The 21,001-nt window shown below is 42.6% G+C and overlaps 1 protein-coding gene across 3 annotated transcripts; it reads right to left on the bottom strand.

The window, feature by feature from the left end:
* Positions 1-3,192: 3,192 nt before the first annotated feature.
* Positions 3,193-20,995, bottom strand: TMEM43 (transmembrane protein 43). Of its 3 annotated transcripts, XM_073351310.2 has the most exons (12): positions 20,805-20,994; positions 19,733-19,882; positions 17,910-18,044; positions 16,871-16,965; positions 13,879-13,928; positions 12,325-12,394; positions 10,107-10,177; positions 9,768-9,889; positions 8,802-8,876; positions 8,610-8,711; positions 6,690-6,807; positions 3,193-5,487 (listed from the first exon to the last, which is right to left on the bottom strand). In XM_073351310.2, the coding sequence occupies exons 1-12, from the start codon at positions 20,814-20,816 to the stop codon at positions 5,285-5,287; spliced, it is 1,203 nt and encodes a 400-aa protein (XP_073207411.1). In that variant the 5' UTR covers positions 20,817-20,994; the 3' UTR covers positions 3,193-5,284. The 3 variants fall into 3 exon arrangements, with proteins under 3 accessions (XP_073207411.1, XP_073207413.1, XP_073207412.2); XM_073351312.2 differs by lacking the exon at positions 6,690-6,807 and having other exon boundaries at positions 5,309-5,487; XM_073351311.2 differs by lacking the exons at positions 3,193-5,487; positions 6,690-6,807 and adding an exon at positions 8,205-8,490 and having other exon boundaries at positions 20,805-20,995.
* Positions 20,996-21,001: the final 6 nt, after the last annotated feature.

Genomic DNA, 21,001 nt, shown 5'->3' on the forward strand with positions numbered 1-21,001 from the left:
CATTGTATAATGCCTTTCAAAGGGTTGTGGAGGTAGGAATGTTGCTGCAGTTAAATAAGGAGAACTGGAGGTCCTGGTGATGTCAAGGAATTATGACGTGATTGGAATAACAGAGACTTGGTGGGATAACCACATGACTGGAGTACTGTCATGGATGGTTATAAACTGTTCAGGAAGGACAGGCACGGCAGAAAAGGTGGGGGAGTAGCACTGTATGTAAGGGAGCAGTATGACTGCTCAGAGCTCCGGTACGAAACTGCAGAAAAACCTGAGTGTCTCTGGATTAAGTTTAGAAGTGTGAGCAACAAGAGTGATGTAGTGGTGGGAGTCTGTTATAGACCACCGGACCAGGGGGATGAGGTGGATGAGGCTTTCTTCCGGCAGCTCGCAGAAGCTACTAGATTGCACGCCCTGGTTCTTATGGGTGACTTTAATTTTCCTGATATCTGCTGGGAGAGCAATACAACGGTGCATAGACAATCCAGGAAGTTTTTGGAAAGCGTAGGGGACAATTTCCTGGTGCAAGTGCTAGAGGAGCCAACTAGGGGGGGAGCTTTTGTTGACCTGCTGCTCACAAACCGGAAAGCATTAGTAGGGGAAGCAAAAGTGGATGAGAATCTGGGAGGCAGTGACCATGAGTTGGTTGAGTTCAGGATCCTGACACAAGGAAGAAAGGAAAGCAGCAGAATATGGACCCTGGACTTCAGGAAAGCAGACTTCGACTCCCTCAGGGAACGGATGGGTCCGATCCCCTGGGGGACTAACATGAAGGGGAAAGGAGTCCAGGAGAGTTGGCTGTATTTCAAGGAATCCCTGTTGAGGTTACAGGGACGAACCATCCCGATGTGTCGAAAGAATAGTAAATATGGCAGGCGACCAGCTTGGCTTAACGGTGAAATCTTAGCAGATCTTAAACATAAAAAAGCTTACAAGAAGTGGAAGGTTGGACATATGACCAGGGAAGAGTATAAAAATATTGCTCGGGCATGTAGGAATGAAATCAGGAGGGCCAAATCGCACCTGGAGCTGCAGCTAGCAAGAGATGTCAAGAGTAACAAGAAGGGTTTCTTCAGGTATGTTGGCAACAAGAAGAAAGCAAAGGAAAGCGTGGGCCCCTTAATGAATGAGGGAGGCAACCTACTGACAGAGGATGTGGAAAAAGCTAATGTACTCAATGCTTTTTTTTGCCTCTGTCTTCACTAACAAGGTCAGCTCCCAGACTGCTGCACTAGGCATCACAACATGGGGAATAGATGGCCAGCCCTCTGTGGAGAAAGAGGTGGTTAGGGACTATTTAGAAAAGCTGGACGTGCACAAGTCCATGGGGCCGGACGAGTTGCATCCGAGAGTGCTGAAGGAATTGGCGGCTGTGATTGCAGAGCCATTGGCCATTATCTTTGAAAACTCATGGCGAACGGGGGAAGTCCCAGATGACTGGAAAAAGGCTAATGTAGTGCCAGTTTTTAAAAAAGGGAAGGAGGAGGATCCTGGGAACTACAGGCCAGTCAGCCTCACCTCAGTCCCCGGAAAAATCATGGAGCAGGTCCTCAATGAATCAATTCTGAAGCACTTACATGAGAGGAAAGTGATCAGGAACAGTCAGCATGGATTCACCGAGGGAAGGTCATGCCTGACTAATCTAATCGCCTTCTATGATGAAATTACTGGTTCTGTGGATGAAGGGAAAACAGTGGATGTATTGTTTCTTGACTTTAGCAAAGCTTTTGACACGGTCTCCCACAGTATTCTTGTCAGCAAGTTAAAGAAGTATGGGCTGGATGAATGCACTATAAGGTGGGTAGAAAGTTGGCTAGATTGTTGGGCTCAACGGGTAGTGACCAATGGCTCCATGTCTAGTTGGCAGCCGGTGTCAGGTGGAGTGCCCCAGGGGTCGGTCCTGGGGCCAGTTTTGTTCAATATCTTCATAAATGATCTGGAGGATGGTGTGGATTGCACCCTCAGCAAATTTGCAGATGATACTAAACTGGGAAGAGTGGTAGATACGCTGGAGGGCAGGGATAGGATACAGAGGGACCTAGACAAATTGGAGGATTGGGCCAAAAGAAATCTGATGAGGTTCAATAAGGATAAGTGCAGGGTCCTGCACTTAAGACGGAAAAACCCCATGCACAGCTACAGACTAGGGACCGGATGGCTAGGCAGCAGTTCTGCGGAAAAGGACCTAGGGGTGACAGTGGATGAGAAGCTGGATATGAGTCAGCAGTGTGCCCTTGTTGCCAAGAAGGCCAATGGCATTAGGGGATGTATAAGTAGGGGCATAGCAAGCAGATCGAGGGATGTGATCGTCCCCCTCTATTCGACATTGGTGAGGCCTCATCTGGAGTACTGTGTCCAGTTTTGGGCCCCACACTACAAGGATGTGGATAAATTGGAGAGAGTCCAGCGAAGGGCAACAAAAATGATGAGGGGTCTGGAACACATGACTTATGAGGAGAGGCTAAGGGAACTGGGATTGTTTAGTCTGCAGAAGAGAAGAATGAGGGGGATTTGATAGCTGCTTTCAACTACCTGAGAGGTGGTTCCAGAGAGGATGGTTCTAGACTATTCTCAGTGGTAGAAGAGGACAGGACAAGGAGTAATGGTCTCAAGTTGCAGTGGGGGAGGTTTAGGTTGGATATTAGGAAAAACTTTTTCACTAGGAGGGTGGTGAAACACTGGAATGTGTTACCCAGGGAGGTGGTAGAATCTCCTTCCTTAGAAGTTTTGGATGATTTAATGGGGGATTGGTCCTGCTTTGAGCAGGGGGTTGGACTAGATGACCTCCTGAGGTCCCTTCCAACCCTGATATTCTATGATAAGGAAATGTCAAGGTTTAAGCAACTTGCTCACAGCAAGTCTGTGGCAAACTAGGAACCAGAACCTGTCTTCAAGTTCTAGTGCTCTTCTTAAACCACTCCACTGTGCTGCCTTTTATATATAAAGTACCTTACCCTGGATACTAGTAATTCAGGTAATATGAACATGCCTCCTGAGAGTGAAGTATTTGAATGTAAATCTACAACTAAACAGTTGCCTTTTTCTCAGTGTAGTTTTAGTAATGAGCTGGTTTGTCTAGGAGCTAAAAGCTGTATGTCTCCCTGTATTTAATAGTCTCCAGAAGAGTTCAGACCAGCTGTGGTTACAGCACCTTTAGCATCAAAGCCCAGTTACAAAACCCAAACACACACACCATCTGAGAATTTTTTTTTAATAAAACATACAAAAGTTCAGCACTTCCATAGAAAACTATTTCAAGAGTCTCCATTATACAGTAGCTGAATGCTGGTTGGGGTTTAAGTTTGGAAAGTATCAGTTCAACACAGTGTTCCCCAAAAGAACACCATTTGAGGTACTGGAAGATATACTGCAATGATTAAGTAGCAGACAAACACTGCATAAGTTTATTAATTGACTATTTGTATATCCAGGCAACCTGCCCAAGAGCCTATTCCCACTGACTTCATTGGGGGCAGATTAGGGCCCTAGAGCCTTGAAACTGAACTGACAATGGCTGGATATCAACAGGAATAAAAGGGCATTGCCTAATGATTATTGTTCATTCAAGTAGCAACTGCCCAAAGTTATATTTTACAAGCCATTCTTTTTAATAGTTTTGTGCAAAAAAAATTCAAAAATTGCCCCATCACTAAAGACTTGGATTCTCATCTTGTAGTCAACTTTTAAATAGTCCTTGGGCTGTTAGATAAGTTACTAATGCTAATAACCTTGGTAACTATAGTAACTGATTTTAAAATTACATGGTCTGATTCCTTAAACATGTTGACTATGTGTTAAGTGGATTTAAGGTCTATACCTTCCACATTCCTCAGCTTTGGTTTAGTTTCTCCTGTTTAAGATCCTGAGCAAACAAAAACCCTTTCTCAGATATATTCAAGTAAAATAAATAATGTAGCAAGGGGAAGGAACCTTTCTTGAAGTTCTTAACTAGACTTTAAGGGATAAGATTTTGAAAATCAAGGTTGAGGTCAATGAGCTACCATATTCCTCCATAGAATTAGGTATTCTTCTTAAACATCAGTTGTGCTTACAAAAGTGGAAGCACAGGAAAAAAGCAGGCTGAAAGACAGCCCTAAGTTGTTAGCAGCAAATACACTTAAAAATACAAAAGGGGTTCCAAAAACGTAAGTATTGGTGTTAGCAGAAAAACGTAAACATGAATTAGTGAGAGGTTAGATGTAGAGTTGCTTCTTCCCCTAACATGACCAAGCTTAACATTTAGGTTTACAAAACATTAACCAATTTTTTAATGATTAATTTCAATTAAGGTTTTTAAGTATGAGGCCCTTGCAAACCCCGAAGGAGAACGTTTAAATCCAAACACTACAGCTTATATAAGTACTCAGTTTGTTTCTCAGACATCTTTCCTTAGCCAAACTAAGTGAAATGAAAAAAATAAAGGGGGAAATAATCAGTTTTTAAGTACAGGAGTTTACATTAGTTTTACAGGTTACATCAGTTCTTAGTTTCAACCGGTTATGTTTTTTGACCTTAGACTATCCCTTTAAGCAGATGGAATTTTAAATCAGTTTTAAAGTTTTACAAAACAAGGTAGACATGCTAGCAATTTTAGGTGCCCAAATGAGACCCCTTCCAGGGTTCTGATTCAGTGAAGGCTCATCCCTTTCTGAAAATCAGGTCCGTTTAAAAGGTAAATTGAGCAGCCGAAATCCCTAGTTACTTTTGAAAACCTTATACATTATACCTGGTTTTCTAACTACTGAAAAATTAAATGCGTAACACAGCTTTCACTCATGTGAAAGCAGCATTTTGTCTATGAACATGCACTTCAAAACATTGTCAACATAAGTATATTTCTCCATGTACATAAGAAAATAAGAGGGAATAGTTAAATGAGAGGCAAACACACAAAATCTGGTAGAGATTGCACATCATGGATCGCATAATTAAATCTGTCCCTGTTCCCCTGTGGATAGGGCACAGCATTGCTCTTTTAATAAGTAAAGATTGGCAAATAGCAGTTAAGTAACAAATGCTACTTCCTCCTCTAAATACACAGAATATCACCCACTCCAAACTGCAGCTTCTACAGTTACGTTTTCCCATGGATGTGTAATAAACATACAAAAAATTGCACCTTTGTCTCCTACTGGACTCTCTGGTGCAGGGAGTCAAGATTCTGAACTGTAATGTGCCTTAAGCATGTCATAATAGCTTGAAACATGATAAATGCACTAGGATTCAAAGGGTTAAAAAAATAGGGTTCAAGTACAAGGGGAGAGAAAAAAAAGGAATTCTTCCATCATCACTGATGCTTCTTCGGTGGAACCCGGGATTTTGCAATCACAATAGGAACGGCAGACAGCAACCCAATCAGTAGAGCCCAGAGTGGGCGGTAGAAGAGCCACCCCACAGAAATAGTTAGCAGGGAGAGCGAGGTGGCTGTACAAAAAGCAAAAGCTTTAAGTCCAATATTAACCAGATCTCGAACAACAGGAAGCCAATCCACTGTGGGTGGGAAGAAGAATTAAACAGAAAATGAAATATTTGACAGTGTGAACAGCTGTAAGCTTTTATACTGCTAAAAATTTGTGGTTAGAGTCCACATCCAGCTGCCAGTGAAATCTACGAAAAGACTCCCATCCATTTCAATGAACAATGGATAAGGTCTTTCCACAGTCCTTTCAATCAGAGGATCGCAGATCACTTTACAAACACTGACAAGCAAAGCCTCAACATCTCTGGGAGGCAGTTAAGTGTCATTCCCCTTCTCTTCAGATAGGGGAAAGTCAGGGAAAGTAGTTAAATACCAGTTCCAAGATACAACAGTAATGTATGGCAGAGCTGGGAATAGAATTCAAAGCCTCCTAATGGCCAAGCCTGTCCCAAAGCTACAAGGCCATCCTTCTGCTTATGTATAAAATACATAGGACAGAGGTGTGTGAAAGTCACAAGAGGAAAGACTAGGTATAACTGGTCACATTTCACTGAGAACTGGAGATTGCATAAACTTCTCTGAAGAGTCTCAAGCATCGTGAATGTTTCTCTCAAAATATGGGATAGATGCTATTTCAGAGCAAGAAGTAGCTCTGGAATTCAATTTAAACAAGTTTAATGTAAAAAATGCTCTTTTGCCAAGTTTATTCTTGTAAAATTTGCCTTAAACTAAAATACAAAATTCAAGGACCATTTTTTAGTTCAGTGTCTGTACAGCGCCTAGCACAGTGGTGGCCTGGGACTCAAGGCATTACTGCAATACAAATCACAACAATTCAGACTTCAGGTACATAGCAGTTCTGTATTTGGAAACAATAGCAGGTCTGATAGAGCTGCATGGGGAAGTCTTTAAAGAACCTGCCCAGCTTGTGTTATCAGTCTGTGACTGGTAAGCACAGGGTAAGCATCCGCTGGGGACTAGACTGAGAGACGAGACTATGAATTGTGACCTAATCCACATTTCAAATTACATGGGTTCAAATCTCAAAGTTCTGATCCAGATTTCATACATCCACAAAGCAGATGTTTGGATCTGGGATTTTGGTTCTGATCTTTATTGATTTAGAAGCCAATTGCAAAGTTCAGATCCAGATTCAAATTCTGCACCCGCCAAAAAATTAATTTTTGTGTTTTGGTCATTTTGTCACTAGGATCCAGCATTTTGAGTCAGGTCCCGTCTCTAAACCGAGCTCTGTTTCTAGTAACAGACATACCCAAAGTGTGAAGGATTCTGGTCATAAGGTTGATGCCTACAAACATCGCCAGCCAGCCAGCTGCACGGAGACCCCAGGTCTTCATGGTGTTACTTTCATGCTCTTTTTGAAACACCTCCTGAAACCCAAACACTGTTATACATTGCCCATTTCTGGGGTTCCTTCAAGCCCCAAATCCTGCTGCTTCCTGAACCTTATGAATAAATACATCACAGGGGATCATGCTTGTCAATATTAATGCTTCCCAAGAGATACAGGGCCATTTGCAATACTATCTTGGCTACTAAAAGTGTAGCTTTTTTCCCCTCCCTCAACAGCAGCCCAACATGTTACAACAGTGGCCAAAGGGCAGGGCCAAGGCCATCTTTGTGGAGTCCTAACTTGGTCCACAACATTTTCTGTCACACCTTGTGATTAAAGGTGAGAACACACCTGAAAAGTGCACACGTGTTGTTGCTGATGAACTCAAATAAGGAGCATCCATTTCCCTACCAAGGAAGAATCAGATACACTAGTTTATTAAATGGTTGTATACACTTCTGTAAAGATTGCTGCCTTCTCTCTCTCCTTATCCAAACACATGCACTAAAATCAGCAACCTCCACTGGGACCAGGGAAAATTGTAGAAGATTTGCATATTAATTAATTGTGTTGTTTTTATTCAGAAGAGATGCATGTGTTTTGCTGACTAGAAATTTGGGCATGTTTCAAAAACAAGACACTGCCTAGCAAACAGTTTTAGTAAAGGAGATTTTCAGAACCACATGTACAACATTAATGAATTAAGTTCATACATGCTTTGAGATGCTCTGCAACTGCTTATAAAGATTTTATAGTAGGAAGACACCTCCTGGAAACTACTTGTATCCTATTTGGACCAATCTCTACATTGGTGGTGTCTCAGTTTCTGCTGAAGTAAAAATATATTAAGGGTCACATCTTACAACAAAAGTTGTTACTATTTCTTATCTCTTTCAAGACCAGCCTGAAGCAAGAGCCAGTTCACCAGCTTTTGGGAACTCAAATACTTGGCATCAAGGATCTTTGCAGCAAGGCACAAAACAATCACTAATGGAAGCCAACCTGCCAGGGGAGTAAGTGAATCATCAAACTGCTGGAACATGCAGGGTTTATTGCAACCCAGTTAATTGCCAGAGGGTTCCCACCCAACTGTACTAACAATAATTGTATTTCAAACCTTTAGGTCCCTTAAAAGGGATGGATTTTGGAAGGGGTGAGGATGGAATTACAGGCTTTAATTAAAAAACTAACTTATTTTAAAATATCACCTTTAGAAAGTATTTGGGTGATCATGAAACAAACAGATGGCAAACAATTGGGGGGGGGCAGGGGGACAAAGAATGCCATTTACAACAGAGCTGTTGTAGCTGAGTTGGTCTCAGGACATGAGAGAGGCAAGGTGGGTGAGGTAATATCTTCGGTCCAACAACAGACATTATTGTACCCACAGTCGCTCTCTCATTTACAGCAGAAGGAAGCAATAGCAGAAGGAAGTTATTTTGTGTGGTAACTTTTGCCACAAATCACACTTTAATGAGCAGGAATGAAACAGCCTAACTGGCTACTGCTGATAGGGTAAGAGTACACAGCATTTGCATTCTTCTGAGGCAAAGTCAATGTTAGGCACACACAAAGACCAGGGTGGGGGGATGAGGGAGGTGGACACAGGCTCACAACTGTCTTGTCCTCCAGCAGTGAGATTAGAGGCAGGAGAGGCAATACTCAGACCAGATTTCCTCTGTCCAGCATCAGACTGGTAACTTACCACCCGATCTTTCCCCTGCAAATGAAACGTGAAGAGGGAGGAAACTCACTGTCCCATTCCCTGCTTCTTGCTACCTCCTCCAGTTTCAATGCTAGCTGTCTCCAATAGTTTACTCATGCTGTGGGATAACTCACCTTAGCAGAGAGATCACCAGGATAAAGAATCTGCAGGACATCTCCAGACTTAGTTTGGTATGAAACCAACTGGTCCCCTCGCTGACGAGCAATCACGGACACCTTACAAGAGGCAGAGGAACCAATCAAAGCTTTACTCGTTACAGCACTGGGGCCTTAGGGAGCAAATCACTGGAGAACCTGAAGATTTACCACATCTGCTGGGCCCAGGTGGGACTTGTCTCCGCTCAGACCCGCATAGAAGAATGAAACACGAAGGTCTCCCACCTGGAAATACGTAAATCACAAGTTAATAAAAATTTACTTCAACAAAAAATTCCCAGTGAAGCCACTCTGCACGGGAACATCATGGGAGAATCATAGAATATCAGGGTTGGAAGGGACCTCAGGAGGTCATCTAGTCCAACCCCCTGCTCAAAGCAGGACCGATCCCCAATTAAATCATCCCAGACAGGGCTTTGTCAAGCCTGACCTTAAAAAACTTCTAAGAGAGGATGCTGTGCCATAAGGCTTTGCACCAGTATATGAGACAGCCAGGTAGGATTCCTGGCTTGTGATTTTTCCAGGCTGGGTTGGCAGAAAGTGAGGACTGCAGAGACAGCATAACTCAAGTCCCAAAGGAGAGCAAGCTTTATGCCACTTTCCCCTGTCTGATTTAGGAGTGGCAAGGATGGGCTCCCAAAGAGAGTTACAGCTAGCTATCCTCAGCCGCAGGCAGGCAGCGCCAGCCAGCAGTGACCTGGCTCACTCATTACTGCGTTCAGTTCACTTGCACTGAGTAGACCTAACTCAGACAGACCAGTTAGACACTAATGAAACCCACCTATGTGAGAATAGCAGTAGCCCTGCTCCTGTTTCTTTCCAGTTAAAAGCATCTTCTTAGCCTGTCAGTCTAACATACGGGAAGAAGACACTCAAGAAGAGAAAGAGGAGGGTAAGGGCAGGATAAGAAGCTCGTTTGATATACAGAAATTAATCACTCTTCCATTAGCTCTGCAGTCAGAGCTAAGTGGGCAAGCTGCTCAGCACTATGACATGCATTGATTTCAATGGGAGATGAGAGTGGTGTGCATCTTGCAGGATAAAACCCTACATTTTCTTCAATGAATAGATTTTAGTTGCTGCCTTGATGATCTCTGCAAAGCCCTTTCATCTTACTTCTGGACGCCTGGGATTCTCGCTGTGATAAAAGTAATCTTCTCTTCGAGTGATGTCAGCATGCGGATCCTTCAGTTTCGACAGGCTCATCTGCTTAAAACTGTCAATTTTCTCAATAAGACCTAAGCAGAATAAAGAGCCAAATGTAGGTCTCAGGTGGTGCATTGACTTCAGGATCCATTGTGTTAGCCCTAGACAGCCATTTAAAAGTCTGCCATCCCAAAAGATAATGAACCAAAAGCCATCTGCAGTGCAATTCCAATGAGCTTAATGGTGTTACACCAGTGATGAACTTGACCCAGTGTGTATTTGTTATAATAAGTAAAAAACATCCCTTACCTTTTGAAAGAAAGAAACTGCCCACCTGGACATCAGGAGCAATTGCAGTGAAAGATTCCACAGCCATGGCACTTGGGGAAAAGAAATAATCTCTGTATAAATTCTAGTATTATGAGCACACTCTTGACCAACAACATAGAATACACAGAAGCACAAAATACTGATCCATGCTGACAGACAAAAACCTGTGAGTGTGAGAGTGTACCAGTGAGTTAAATAACTGCCATGATGTAAAGATAAATACATTAGAAGATTGTTAGGTGCTCAGATACTATTAATGGTCCTATTACTGTAGTTACTAAGGTCAGAAGGGGCAATTATGATCATCTGGTCTGATTCCTGCATAACACAGGTCAGAGAGTTATACCAGGTGATTTTTCACATCTAGCCCATAACTTCTAGTTGAGCTAGATCATCTCTTTTAGAAAGCTATTTAAGACTTCACATGATGAAGAATCCATCACATCCCTAAGTAACTTGGTCCAAGGGTTAATTACCATCATGGTTTAAAAAATGAATCTTATTTCTAAGTCTGAATTTTCCTAGCTTTAGCTTCCAGCCACTGGATCTTGCTATGCCTTTGTGTCTGCTAAATTAAAGAGCCCTCTATCAGAAATCTTTTCCTCAAGTTGGTACTTAAAAACCATGATCAAGTCATAGTAGTAGCTGAAGCCCCAGTAATTTTGGAAGCACCTACACGTGCTTAATTTTACTACCATAAGTAGTTCCACTGATAACTCATGGCTGTAAAGCAAACCACATGTATAAGTGTTTGAAGGATCAAAGCCCAAGATACATACAGATAGAGCACCACCCTACAAAAGAAAGAATAAATTCAAAGGCCACATCTTTTCCCTACAAACTGTTTCTTAGAATTTGAGTCTCTCTTACACTTGTAATAGCTAATGAGGTGATAATGCACTTTGACACATTTAGAACTGACTTGAAAGATATAGGTTCTCATCAGAAAGGCATGAACTGTAAATTTTAGTGTTCAAATCGGTGGGTTTGAGTCAGGCATGTAACTCATTTACAATGGCATTCACAGCTTTTATGGTTTGCACCATTTGACTCTGGGCTGCTACGTATTTTATTGTTATTCCTGTGGCAGCCCTAGAAGCAGAATGTGATTTGATTTAAAATAATAATCTTTGGTTATTATTAATTATTAATTTTATAATAATAATAATATTTTATATTATAATATAATATTATTATTATTATTATTATTAATGGTTGGAAAATGTCAATAAAAAACAAAGGAAAACTAACACATAACAGTCCCTCCACCCTGCCATGTTTTCTGACCAGCTCTAAGTTATTTGCATAGCTCAGGGTGCCAATTTGTTAAAAATACATTGAATATATTGGAAACAAAATTCCACTTGCATAAAAATGCTTCAGTTTATGGGACACTTGTGAAAGTCCAAATCTCCAAAGCAAAGATGCAGAGATTTTTCAAAACCCCAAATGCCATTTTTCCCACCTATCCTTATAGACATTCTTTGCCACATCGCACCACTGGAAAATGCTCAGATACTACCATGATGAAGGTGGTATCAGAACCTGTACGGAATATTATTTGTATTACCATAGTGCTTAGGAGTTTGTAAATCAGAACCTCACTGTGCTAGGCACCGTACAAACACAGGACAAAAAGAAGGTCCCTGCCCCAAGGATCTTATAAGAATAACTCAAAAGTTAATAAGTCAATAAGTCAAAATGTGGCAGCAGGGAGTAATTAAAAATAAATTATGCCTTGAGTGATTGACACAAACAAGTCTGTGATCTTGCATATGCTCTGTCAAAAGATGCAGGCACTACTGCATCTGGCATGACAGTCACATGAGATGTCATTCTATTTTTGTATTTTTAATAGCTCCATGCTTCATTGATGGATTATGAAAGTCAGAAAGGAATCCTTTCTAGTTTTCCTACTTGGAGGCAGCACACTCCAGAGGCACAAGAATACAGTTGGAAGTCAGGAAGACCCCTGCCTATTAATTATTAGCTAAAATATAAATAACTTAATCTTGGCTCCACTGTTGATTCACTGTGGTACCCTTGGGAAAATCCCCTCCCCCGCCCTGTCTGTACCTCAGTTTCCCCACCTATAAAATAGCGATAATTCTCACCTACCTCACAAAGAGCTGAAAGGACTAGTCAGTTAGCATGGGTATCAAATTCAAAAATATTATCTTACAGAAGTCAGAATTACCTGGGGTTTTTATGGCCAATCTCTCGATCAAAGTTTCTGCTGTTCACAACTTCTGATTTCCATTCAGTGTCTAAGGAAAATGGGATACAAGTTGGGAAGAGAAGAGTTAAAAACACTAAAATCAAGAATGTTCTGCTTAAATGCTACAGAAGGACTGACAAGTTTTAGGCAACGTGCCTTATACTTGCAGTAACATTCTTTACACCAAGGTATATATTTAAAAAAGGTACCATATATACACCTGCATCTCATGACATATTTATAAAGGAATGGAAAGATTTAGGGAAAGGCTACCTGGTGTGAAATCCTGACTCCACTAAAGTCAATGGGAGTTCTCAGACTGACTTTAGTGGAGCCAGGATTCCACCCCTGGTTCCCATCACTGGACGATTTCTGGCTGGCTGAGAAAGGAATAACTGTTCTGCTGGAATAAGTTGCTTCAGTGTGGTGATACAGCAGACAGAGAGGGGAAGAAGCCCCAGTAGGACACAATGTTGTGCTACTGTCTTCACAGCAAAGAAACACAAAGCAGCTTCTTGAGATTTTCAGCACTGGCTCTGGCAGCTTCCTTCTTACTCCTGCAGCATCATCATCTCTTCCCCCTTCTTTCTGTAGCTCATCTGCTGAATAAGGAAAGCTCCATATTTCCATGCAGGGACAAAGACAAAGCAAGGGATCCTCATTAAAGGGTGAAGTGAGGGTGCTTGCATGGAATGCTCTCATGTGTGACCTACTGACAACTATTGGTTGGAATACACCAGTCTATATTAGTTCCCTTCTAATGTAAAGCAGCTCCTTTAGCTCACAGCCACCAGTTCTGGTCCTGATATATCTCCATAGCAAGGAGCTCTGTATTCCAACAGGCTGATAGTATTTTTTATAATCATGTACATGGCTTGTTACATACCCACATTACATGCCCACGTGCTTGAATCAGGGACAAATGAGGCTCAGAGACTCAGAGTATTTGTTTTCTGCCATCGGGTAGCTCAGAATTGGAGGGAAATAATCCTCTCTACAGCTTCTGCCAGATGGGCATTATAGTTTTTGCCAAATGCTTGTCAAAAGGCGGAGGCACTCAAGATACTGGGCGTTTCCACTGGCTGATACCAGTGCCTGAGCAGTCTCTCAATACGTTGAACATAGAGCATGAAATACACATGCCATTCCTCCCAGTCACCCACTCGGACTATCCAAGCCTGAAGACATAGCTCACGAAAGCTTATGCTCTAATAAATTGGTTAGTCTCTAAGGTGCCACAAGTCCTCCTTTTCTTTTTGCGAATACAGACTAACACGGCTGTTACTCTGAAACCTGGGATTTGTAGGTTATTCATGAACAGCGTCCCAGTTGGTCCCCATCTCAATTACCTCATGGAACAAAGTCTCTGCCATTTGCTAAGGGAGCATGGAATGAATCTTTCCCTGTTCCTCCAAACCCCTTTCTTCTCATCCTAGCAGGGTACTATAGGACTTATTTTTAAATCCGCATGCAAACCCCATTTTGAATTCAAAGGGGGAGAAATGCTTTTGTACTGTGCACTGATGAACTTACTATATGAATATCTTGTTTCTTTCTTAACTTCACCATTCTCCTCATATTCTCTGCAGAAGAAAACACACAGCATGAAGGTCAGGACAGGGCCCACCGCACAAGTGAAACATACAGGAAGCCCATGGGAAATGAAGCACAAGCCAAACTTATCTTTAGAATGAAGTAAACGTTTCCCTAAATAATAGATTCTGAACAGCAAGGTTGGGGGGATCCTGCAGACAGGTATCATGAAGTGGCACACACCCTGCCTTTCCCCTATAGCTAACTGGAAGGGAGGCGTCCACTAAATTAGTGCCAGGGAGCCCAATATGGGAAGGACTGAACCACTGCCCTAAACCAAGGACTCTTACTGGCATTAGCATCATATGCACATTATAGGTAGTTACTCTTATGGCCAGGTGTAGAGTATAGATACCTATTCTAGAGTAGAGACAGTACCCAGCTAGCACAGGTATAAATAGCGGAGTAGACAGTGAGGCACAACTATGGCGAGTAGGGCAGAGATTCCTACACACTGTAGGGTTCAGGGATATACCTTACACAGCTCTATACCACACCCAACCAGTGCCTCCCAGGTCTAACACTGCTGCCTCCCTGCTGCCAGAGCCTTTCCCTCCTGTAGTGAAAGGCTCCGGCAGCGGGGAAAGGCTCTGGCAGAGGGGAGCTACCAGAGCCTTTCCCCGCAGCTGAAGCCCTGCACTGTGGCATGCTACACACTGCAGCGACAAGTGCGGATGTAGCCTGCCTTTCACTGCAGTGCGTAGCTACATGTGTGGTGCCTGTACTTTACACAGTGCCGTAAACGCAGACTCTCTCTAAACTGGGGACCTCTTGTTTTCTGCATCTTCAAAATTTTCTAGATGATTGTTTTCTGTGTGTTATGACAACAGTTTCCCAAACAGTGAGTCCTGATTCCACACCCAAAGCTACAGACATCCATAACGAGGTTTTTATTATAACAAATTACGTGTTGTTGTTTCATGTCAGTAAAATAATAAAATAAATAATAATAATAATGCTTTGCTCTTCTATTGCACCTGTCAGCAAAGCAGCTAAAAGACCTTTCCTACATTCACTCTTGAAAGCTGCACAGCCCACTGGGAGGAAGGTACCACTAAGATTATTACAGACAAATTCCAATGAACTGAAAGTTTTGGATGACCCTGAGACATTCAAGAAACTGGAATTTACAGAAATTAATTTTGGTTTTTATATGACTGTTGAAATTGCAGGGGGGAGGGGAAGAAGAAGTTTGGATAATCCCAAATTCAGACACGGTTTTTCCTGTGTAGCCATTTTATAGATGGGCAAATTGAGACAGAGGGAATTAAGTGATGTGCCCAAGGCCACATACTGAGTTACTGGCTGTTGGTAGGGCTGAGAATATTACCCATGAATCTGGATTCCCAGGCCTCTTTTCTAACCAGTATATCACACTAAATATATTTTAAAACATTTTAGGTTATGTTCAGAGCATGGTATTGACTAGACACTTCCATAGAGTTTAAGGTCAGAAGGGACCCTTAGATCATCTAATCTGTTTACGTTTCACCTAGTTACCCATTCATTGCATTCCAGCCAATGATCAAGGGCTGTAGTTTACCACAGAATTCACATTTTAAATTGTGGCTTTTATTTGTTCTAAGAAAGTTCATCATTATTGAGCTTGAGGGGAGGAAAGGAAGAATCTATGTTTAACATGGAGAGGTTTCCAGATCCAGCAGAAGCCATTTAAAATGCATTTACTTTTTGGCGAAGGAGGTCAAAAATGAGCTTGTGCCTCCATTCTGGAGTTTGAGAGTTCAACAGTGGGGAGAGTTCAGCTGGGTGATACCAGAAAGCGTTCTATACTCTGCAGCTAGACTTTGCGCTTAAAAAACTTAAGACATCAGGAGCAATTGCTTCGAGATTAGGGGCTGCAAAATGATGAATGCAGGGAGAAGTCCTAGGCCGGGGTGGCCAACCTGTGGCTCCGGAGCCACATGCGGCTCTTCAGAAGTTAATACGCGGCTCCTTGTCTAGGCGCCGACCCCGGTGCTGGAGCTACAGGTACTGACTTTCCAGTGTGCCCGGGGGTACTCACTGCTCAACCCCTGGCTCTGCCACAGGCCCTGCCCCTGCTCCATCCCTTCCTACCCCCTCCCCGAGCCTGCTGTGCCCTCACTCCTCCACCCCTCCCCCCGCCTTCTGCATGCCACAAAACAGTAGATCCAGAGGGAGGGGGAGGTGCTGATCGGCGGGGCTGCCGGTGGGTGGGAGGCACTGGAAGTGGGGGCGGGGGGACTGATGAGGGGTTACTGTCGTATTACTGTGGCTCTTTGGCAATGTACATTGGTAAATTCTGGCTCTCTCTCAGGCTCAGGTTGGCCACCCCTGTCCTAGGCAATACTGAGCCACAAAGACCCATGGGAGTCAGCAGGGTTCCGCAGGGGCACATCCGCATTGATCAGTCTGTAAAATCCTTAGTGCCACTTTTAAAAAAAAATTGATTTCTATACTTTTTAGAAAAGTGTATTCAACTGTTTTTGTAAATTATAATAAATTATGCATGTATAGATTCTACTGACATTGCCTACAACAAATTAATATTCCAGGAGCCTATGGAATTGTATCAGAAAATAGAAGGTAAAAGCCACAGCTGTATCTTAGATTGCAAGAGGTCTGATATAGTACTATATGAGGTTAGGGGGTGGGAAAACATTTCACCTACTGCTGGAGGTTGTTGGGATTCTCTTAAGACTCTGCTCCTGCAATGGGGTCCACCCGCATAGAGCTCATTACAGGATTGGGGCCAGAATCACTAAACCAAAATTAAATGTAGGGAAAATTAAAGGAAACTGAAAACTCAAGGGCTCTTGGGTCATCACGTTACAACCCCCTCCCCCCCCCCCCAAAAAAAACACACACAAAAAAACGTTAATTAGCCAGCACCTTTTCCTTAAATTGTAATTGGATTCTGGTAAGAAGTAAAAATAACGAGCCTACGACTTACTTGGAGTCTTCATATTCTACCCACTGATACATTTCCACCTGACGTTTCAGTTTGACAGCGTGGATGGAGAGCCCATAGCTGGGATCAAACAAAGGCTATTAGGATATAAATAAAATACAAGTCAGTCTAAAAAGCTGTATCTCAGATAACTCCAACTTTTTATTATTGATTCCAGCAGAGCAGATACCTGTAAATTTATCTTGGCGAAATCTCAGTTTATTGTGATGAAAAAGTAAAGGGGGTGTCATGTAAAATTTTTCTTTCAAAAACACTCTGAAATAAAAATTAAAAGAAAAAGGCCCTGGTGACATGCAGCAAGACAGACGATGGAATAAAAGTATAACAACGCATCAGGAACAGTTATTTCTCTGCATTTCTATGCTGTAGCTTCTTTCATCTGAGGATCTGGAAGAATTTTACAAACATTAACTAAGCTTCCCAAAATCACGTGATAAGATCCATTTTGTGGATGAGACACCACATTTATCACTGTCAAAAGTATGTGAAATTCCATGAAGCCACAGAGATATCTCAGTGATGGACAGACTGTACAAATCTTTTTTAAAAAGGGAGCACTACACCCTATCTGCTTATACCACTGGTGAATTTGACCTGAAGAAACTGAGACAGCAAGTCATTGGCACAGCAAGGAAATAGAACCAGGAATCCTGGTTCACACTTCTAACCATTAAACCATGCATGAACCCATTTGAAGAGAAACTTTTATTCTTTTCTGCCAGCTGCTTTTCCATCACATTCTCTCTTTCAAAAAGAGCTGACAAACAACATCACTATCTCTGGAATAACCAGAAGATGCACAGCCTCTGCAATGCAAGATCCTCAGGACTTTGTGTCTTCAGGAATGCACAGCTGGCTCCCAAACACACAGCACAGGAATGGGGAGGAACATTTTCAGATGGGAGGTTTACAGCCCACAGTAATATTTCATATCAAGGATGCATGGGTTTAATCTGGCGGTAAAGAGTTTTTCTTCCTTTTAGTTCATGCATTATTTTCAAACCAACTATTGTTTACCTACCTTTGATGTTCTAAGGGCACCCGACAAGTGCACTAGTTTTCCCTCGTTCTGTTGGGACACACTGTGAATATTGTCAAGAGGGACCACAAGAGAAAGCCCCTCATCAAGGGAAGTGGCTGTCTTCAAGGCTCGTCCCTGTAGTCAATTAAAAAAGAGAAAAAAAACCATGTGGAGGTATAGTCACACACTGCCACTTTGTGTTAGTTTAGTAGGCGTTGGAGCCACAGCTTCCATTCAGTGCTAATAGGTTCGGCCTCCATGCATGTAACCAAGGAACACACCTGCACTTCCCAGCTGTCGCAATCTTATGTCTGATACTTGAGAGTAGTACTTATTTGTGAAACTAACCTCACCGATGTTAGTGGAACTACTCATGTGCACAGGGATTACTCCCCTGAGTAATAGTTTGTGGGATAATCAGACTAGCAATAGCAGGTGGCACCCTTAAAAAACAACCACCACCCACTACCCATACATGTAGCTCTACTGAAGAAAACAGAACTGCTCCCGATTTACACTAGCATGAGCTATCAGCCCAGCAATGCTTATGTATGTAACACTCACAATTACTTTGATGGACATTGCAGGCACATACAAGTTGAAGGCTAGGACCCTGAAATTATTCCTCACCTTTTACCTTACCTGTTGTTTTTGAATAACTGCAATGGTGGTACCATTGTGAGTCTGTTCCACTGTCCAATTGTTCTGATTTATGATCTAGCAATTTTTTCTTCCCTTATCTCCTAAACCTGTGAACAGTTCCCTTCCTTCATTTATACATTGATGGTTAGAAAATGTTGATGAAAATCTGAAATGAAATTTCACAAAATTCTGCTCCCACCCCAAAGTTTCCAACCAGCTCTAACTATAAATACCTTCAGGATAACAGATTATGGCCTCAATCCCACAAACTCTTATGTATGCAATTAACTTTACAACCATGAGTAGTTCTGTTGATTTCAATGGGACTTCTCATGGTACTAAAGTTGAGAACATGCATGTTTGCAGAAGACAGGGCCCAAGATTATCCTAGGAATTAATCAAAATAGATCTGCCCAGTTTGGCTAGGTGCATTAAGTTCCTTTCATGTAAGTACAATGAAGCTAGCTGAAAATTTAGCCTTGCAATATACCAAGAGAATGAGGAAGCAATGAGAGAGTAAAAACCAGGCTGGATAAAAATGATCACCCCTGCTCGCTGATGGTAAGTCATTTTCTGAGACCGGTGAAACAAGTCAGCTAGATAACCTCCAATTCCCATATTCAATAGTGATTCATTCTGTGCTCCTGCAGCACATCAAGTCCCTTCTCACTACAACTGCCCCTCAGCTGTACAGCACAAAGCAGAAGTTACATACACAGAGGAGGTGCACTAGCACATAGCAGACACATGTAAGTCCAAACAAACTCTTCCAATCACACTTGTCATGTGCTGTTGACCCACCTTTCTCCCCACTTCCCAATCAATCCACTCCTCTGCCAATGGATCTTATTTTACTCAGTCATATCCTATCTCTATTCTCCACACTCAGTTCTAGATAAAATCTCCATATACAGCTCTGCCATCCCATATCATATCCCCCTGTAACACCCCCACCTTCTAGGGGGTGTTACAGGACCAAGGATCAGGCTACAATTCAGGCTCTTCCACATGCATGACACCTCTCTCAAGTGTAAATTAATAATGAATCCTGGAGACAATCTGAACTGTTCAGCAACCTAGTGTTACAAATATTTTAGCAAGAAGAGCTTTGTCTTGAATAGCATTGGAGTTTGGGCATAGAGGTGAACAAGGAATTCAAAAGTCAATATTGTTTTACTTACCTCATTGGTAAAAAGAAGGTAGAAAGAGAGAGAAAATGCCGCAAGTCCAATTAGCATCCCTCCAGCAGTGTCACTGAGTCGCTCCAGAAACCCTGGCTTGGGCTCACTTGTGATTTTCACATGTTCTTTCTTGCTGCTTGTGTCAGAGAACTGATAAAGAAAAACAAACACTAAATAACTTCTTAGCTAAGGCAGAAATTGCTTTGCCACTCACGGGGTCCCTTGTTTAAAAGGCGCATCTCCTGATTTAGAGCAAACCTGATCTCTGTCCCAGTTAAACATTTGTCTCATCTCACTTTTATTACTTTTAGTTATTTATACCAGAAAAAACTGTAAATAAACAGAGGTTTATTGAATAAGGTAATTTACACAATAATAGCCCAGTGTATTCTTTAAAGCTGCCTGAGATAGGGTTTGTTAGGTTTCTCATTTTGTGTCAATATCACATATTTGGGCCTTGGCAGGTTCAATTATATTCCTGGTGTCCCTGCCATATAAAAGTGGAGCTGAGACTAACACATAATATTTTACATCACTATGGAATAACTGAGTGTTTTTCAAAAGTAAAGACCTCTCTCCCTCTTATGAAGCATCTAGGGCAATAAATGGAGACAGCTGATTTGATCTAAACACATATTATTCTATTGTCTTCAGAGTAAAAGCAAGGTAATATTGGAGTGGAGGCACTCGGTATTTATGTTGGTGGTGAGGAATAGCTAGAAACAGTTTGATAATTGCTTTAGGTAGCTAAATAAGATTCGCAGGTTTGGGGATGTTTTTTAGAAAATGCTCAGGAAGGGAGTGGCCCTCCCACCACTTTCTGTTCCGATCTGAGCATTGGCTAGAACACCATTTTTATATCCTACATGCAGACTGACTCTTACATCCACACACACACTTCCCGCAGCACCATGAAGCCACCCAGCTTAAACACAACACGGGAGAGGGGCGAGGAGACTCCGAGGTGCCACCGCAGCCCGGAGGGAGAAGCAGCCAGCGGGCAGGGGCGAGTCGGCAGCGGGGTTACGGGGCGGGAACGTGAGTTGTTCCCCACCCGGACTCACACACTTACATGCCCGGACATCTTCAGCCTCAGCCGGGCGCGGCTGAAGCCCGAGCTAACGCAGCAGAGACGGGCCACCCGCGCTGAGCTCGCCCCGCCAGGCTCCGAGCGCAGCGAGAAACTTGCCGCCCTAGGACACAACGTCGCCTACAGAACTTTAGCCCGGCAGCTACGCCCCAGAGCAAGGCATGCTGGGAAGCGTGGTT

The sequence above is a fragment of the Lepidochelys kempii genome, chromosome 7 (genome assembly GCF_965140285.1).
Source record: "Lepidochelys kempii isolate rLepKem1 chromosome 7, rLepKem1.hap1, whole genome shotgun sequence".
In the NCBI taxonomy this organism is placed as follows: Eukaryota; Metazoa; Chordata; order Testudines; family Cheloniidae; genus Lepidochelys; species Lepidochelys kempii.

Excerpts from the sequence above, each read along its gene's own strand:
- TMEM43 (XM_073351310.2), bottom strand. Across the intron at positions 9,890-10,106 it reads CAGTTTCTTTCTTTCAAAAG|GTCTTATTGAGAAAATTGAC; the intron begins GTAAGGGATGTT and ends TATTCTGCTTAG. Across the intron at positions 6,808-8,609 it reads CTGGTGATCTCTCTGCTAAG|GAGGTGTTTCAAAAAGAGCA; the intron begins GTGAGTTATCCC and ends TTTGGGTTTCAG.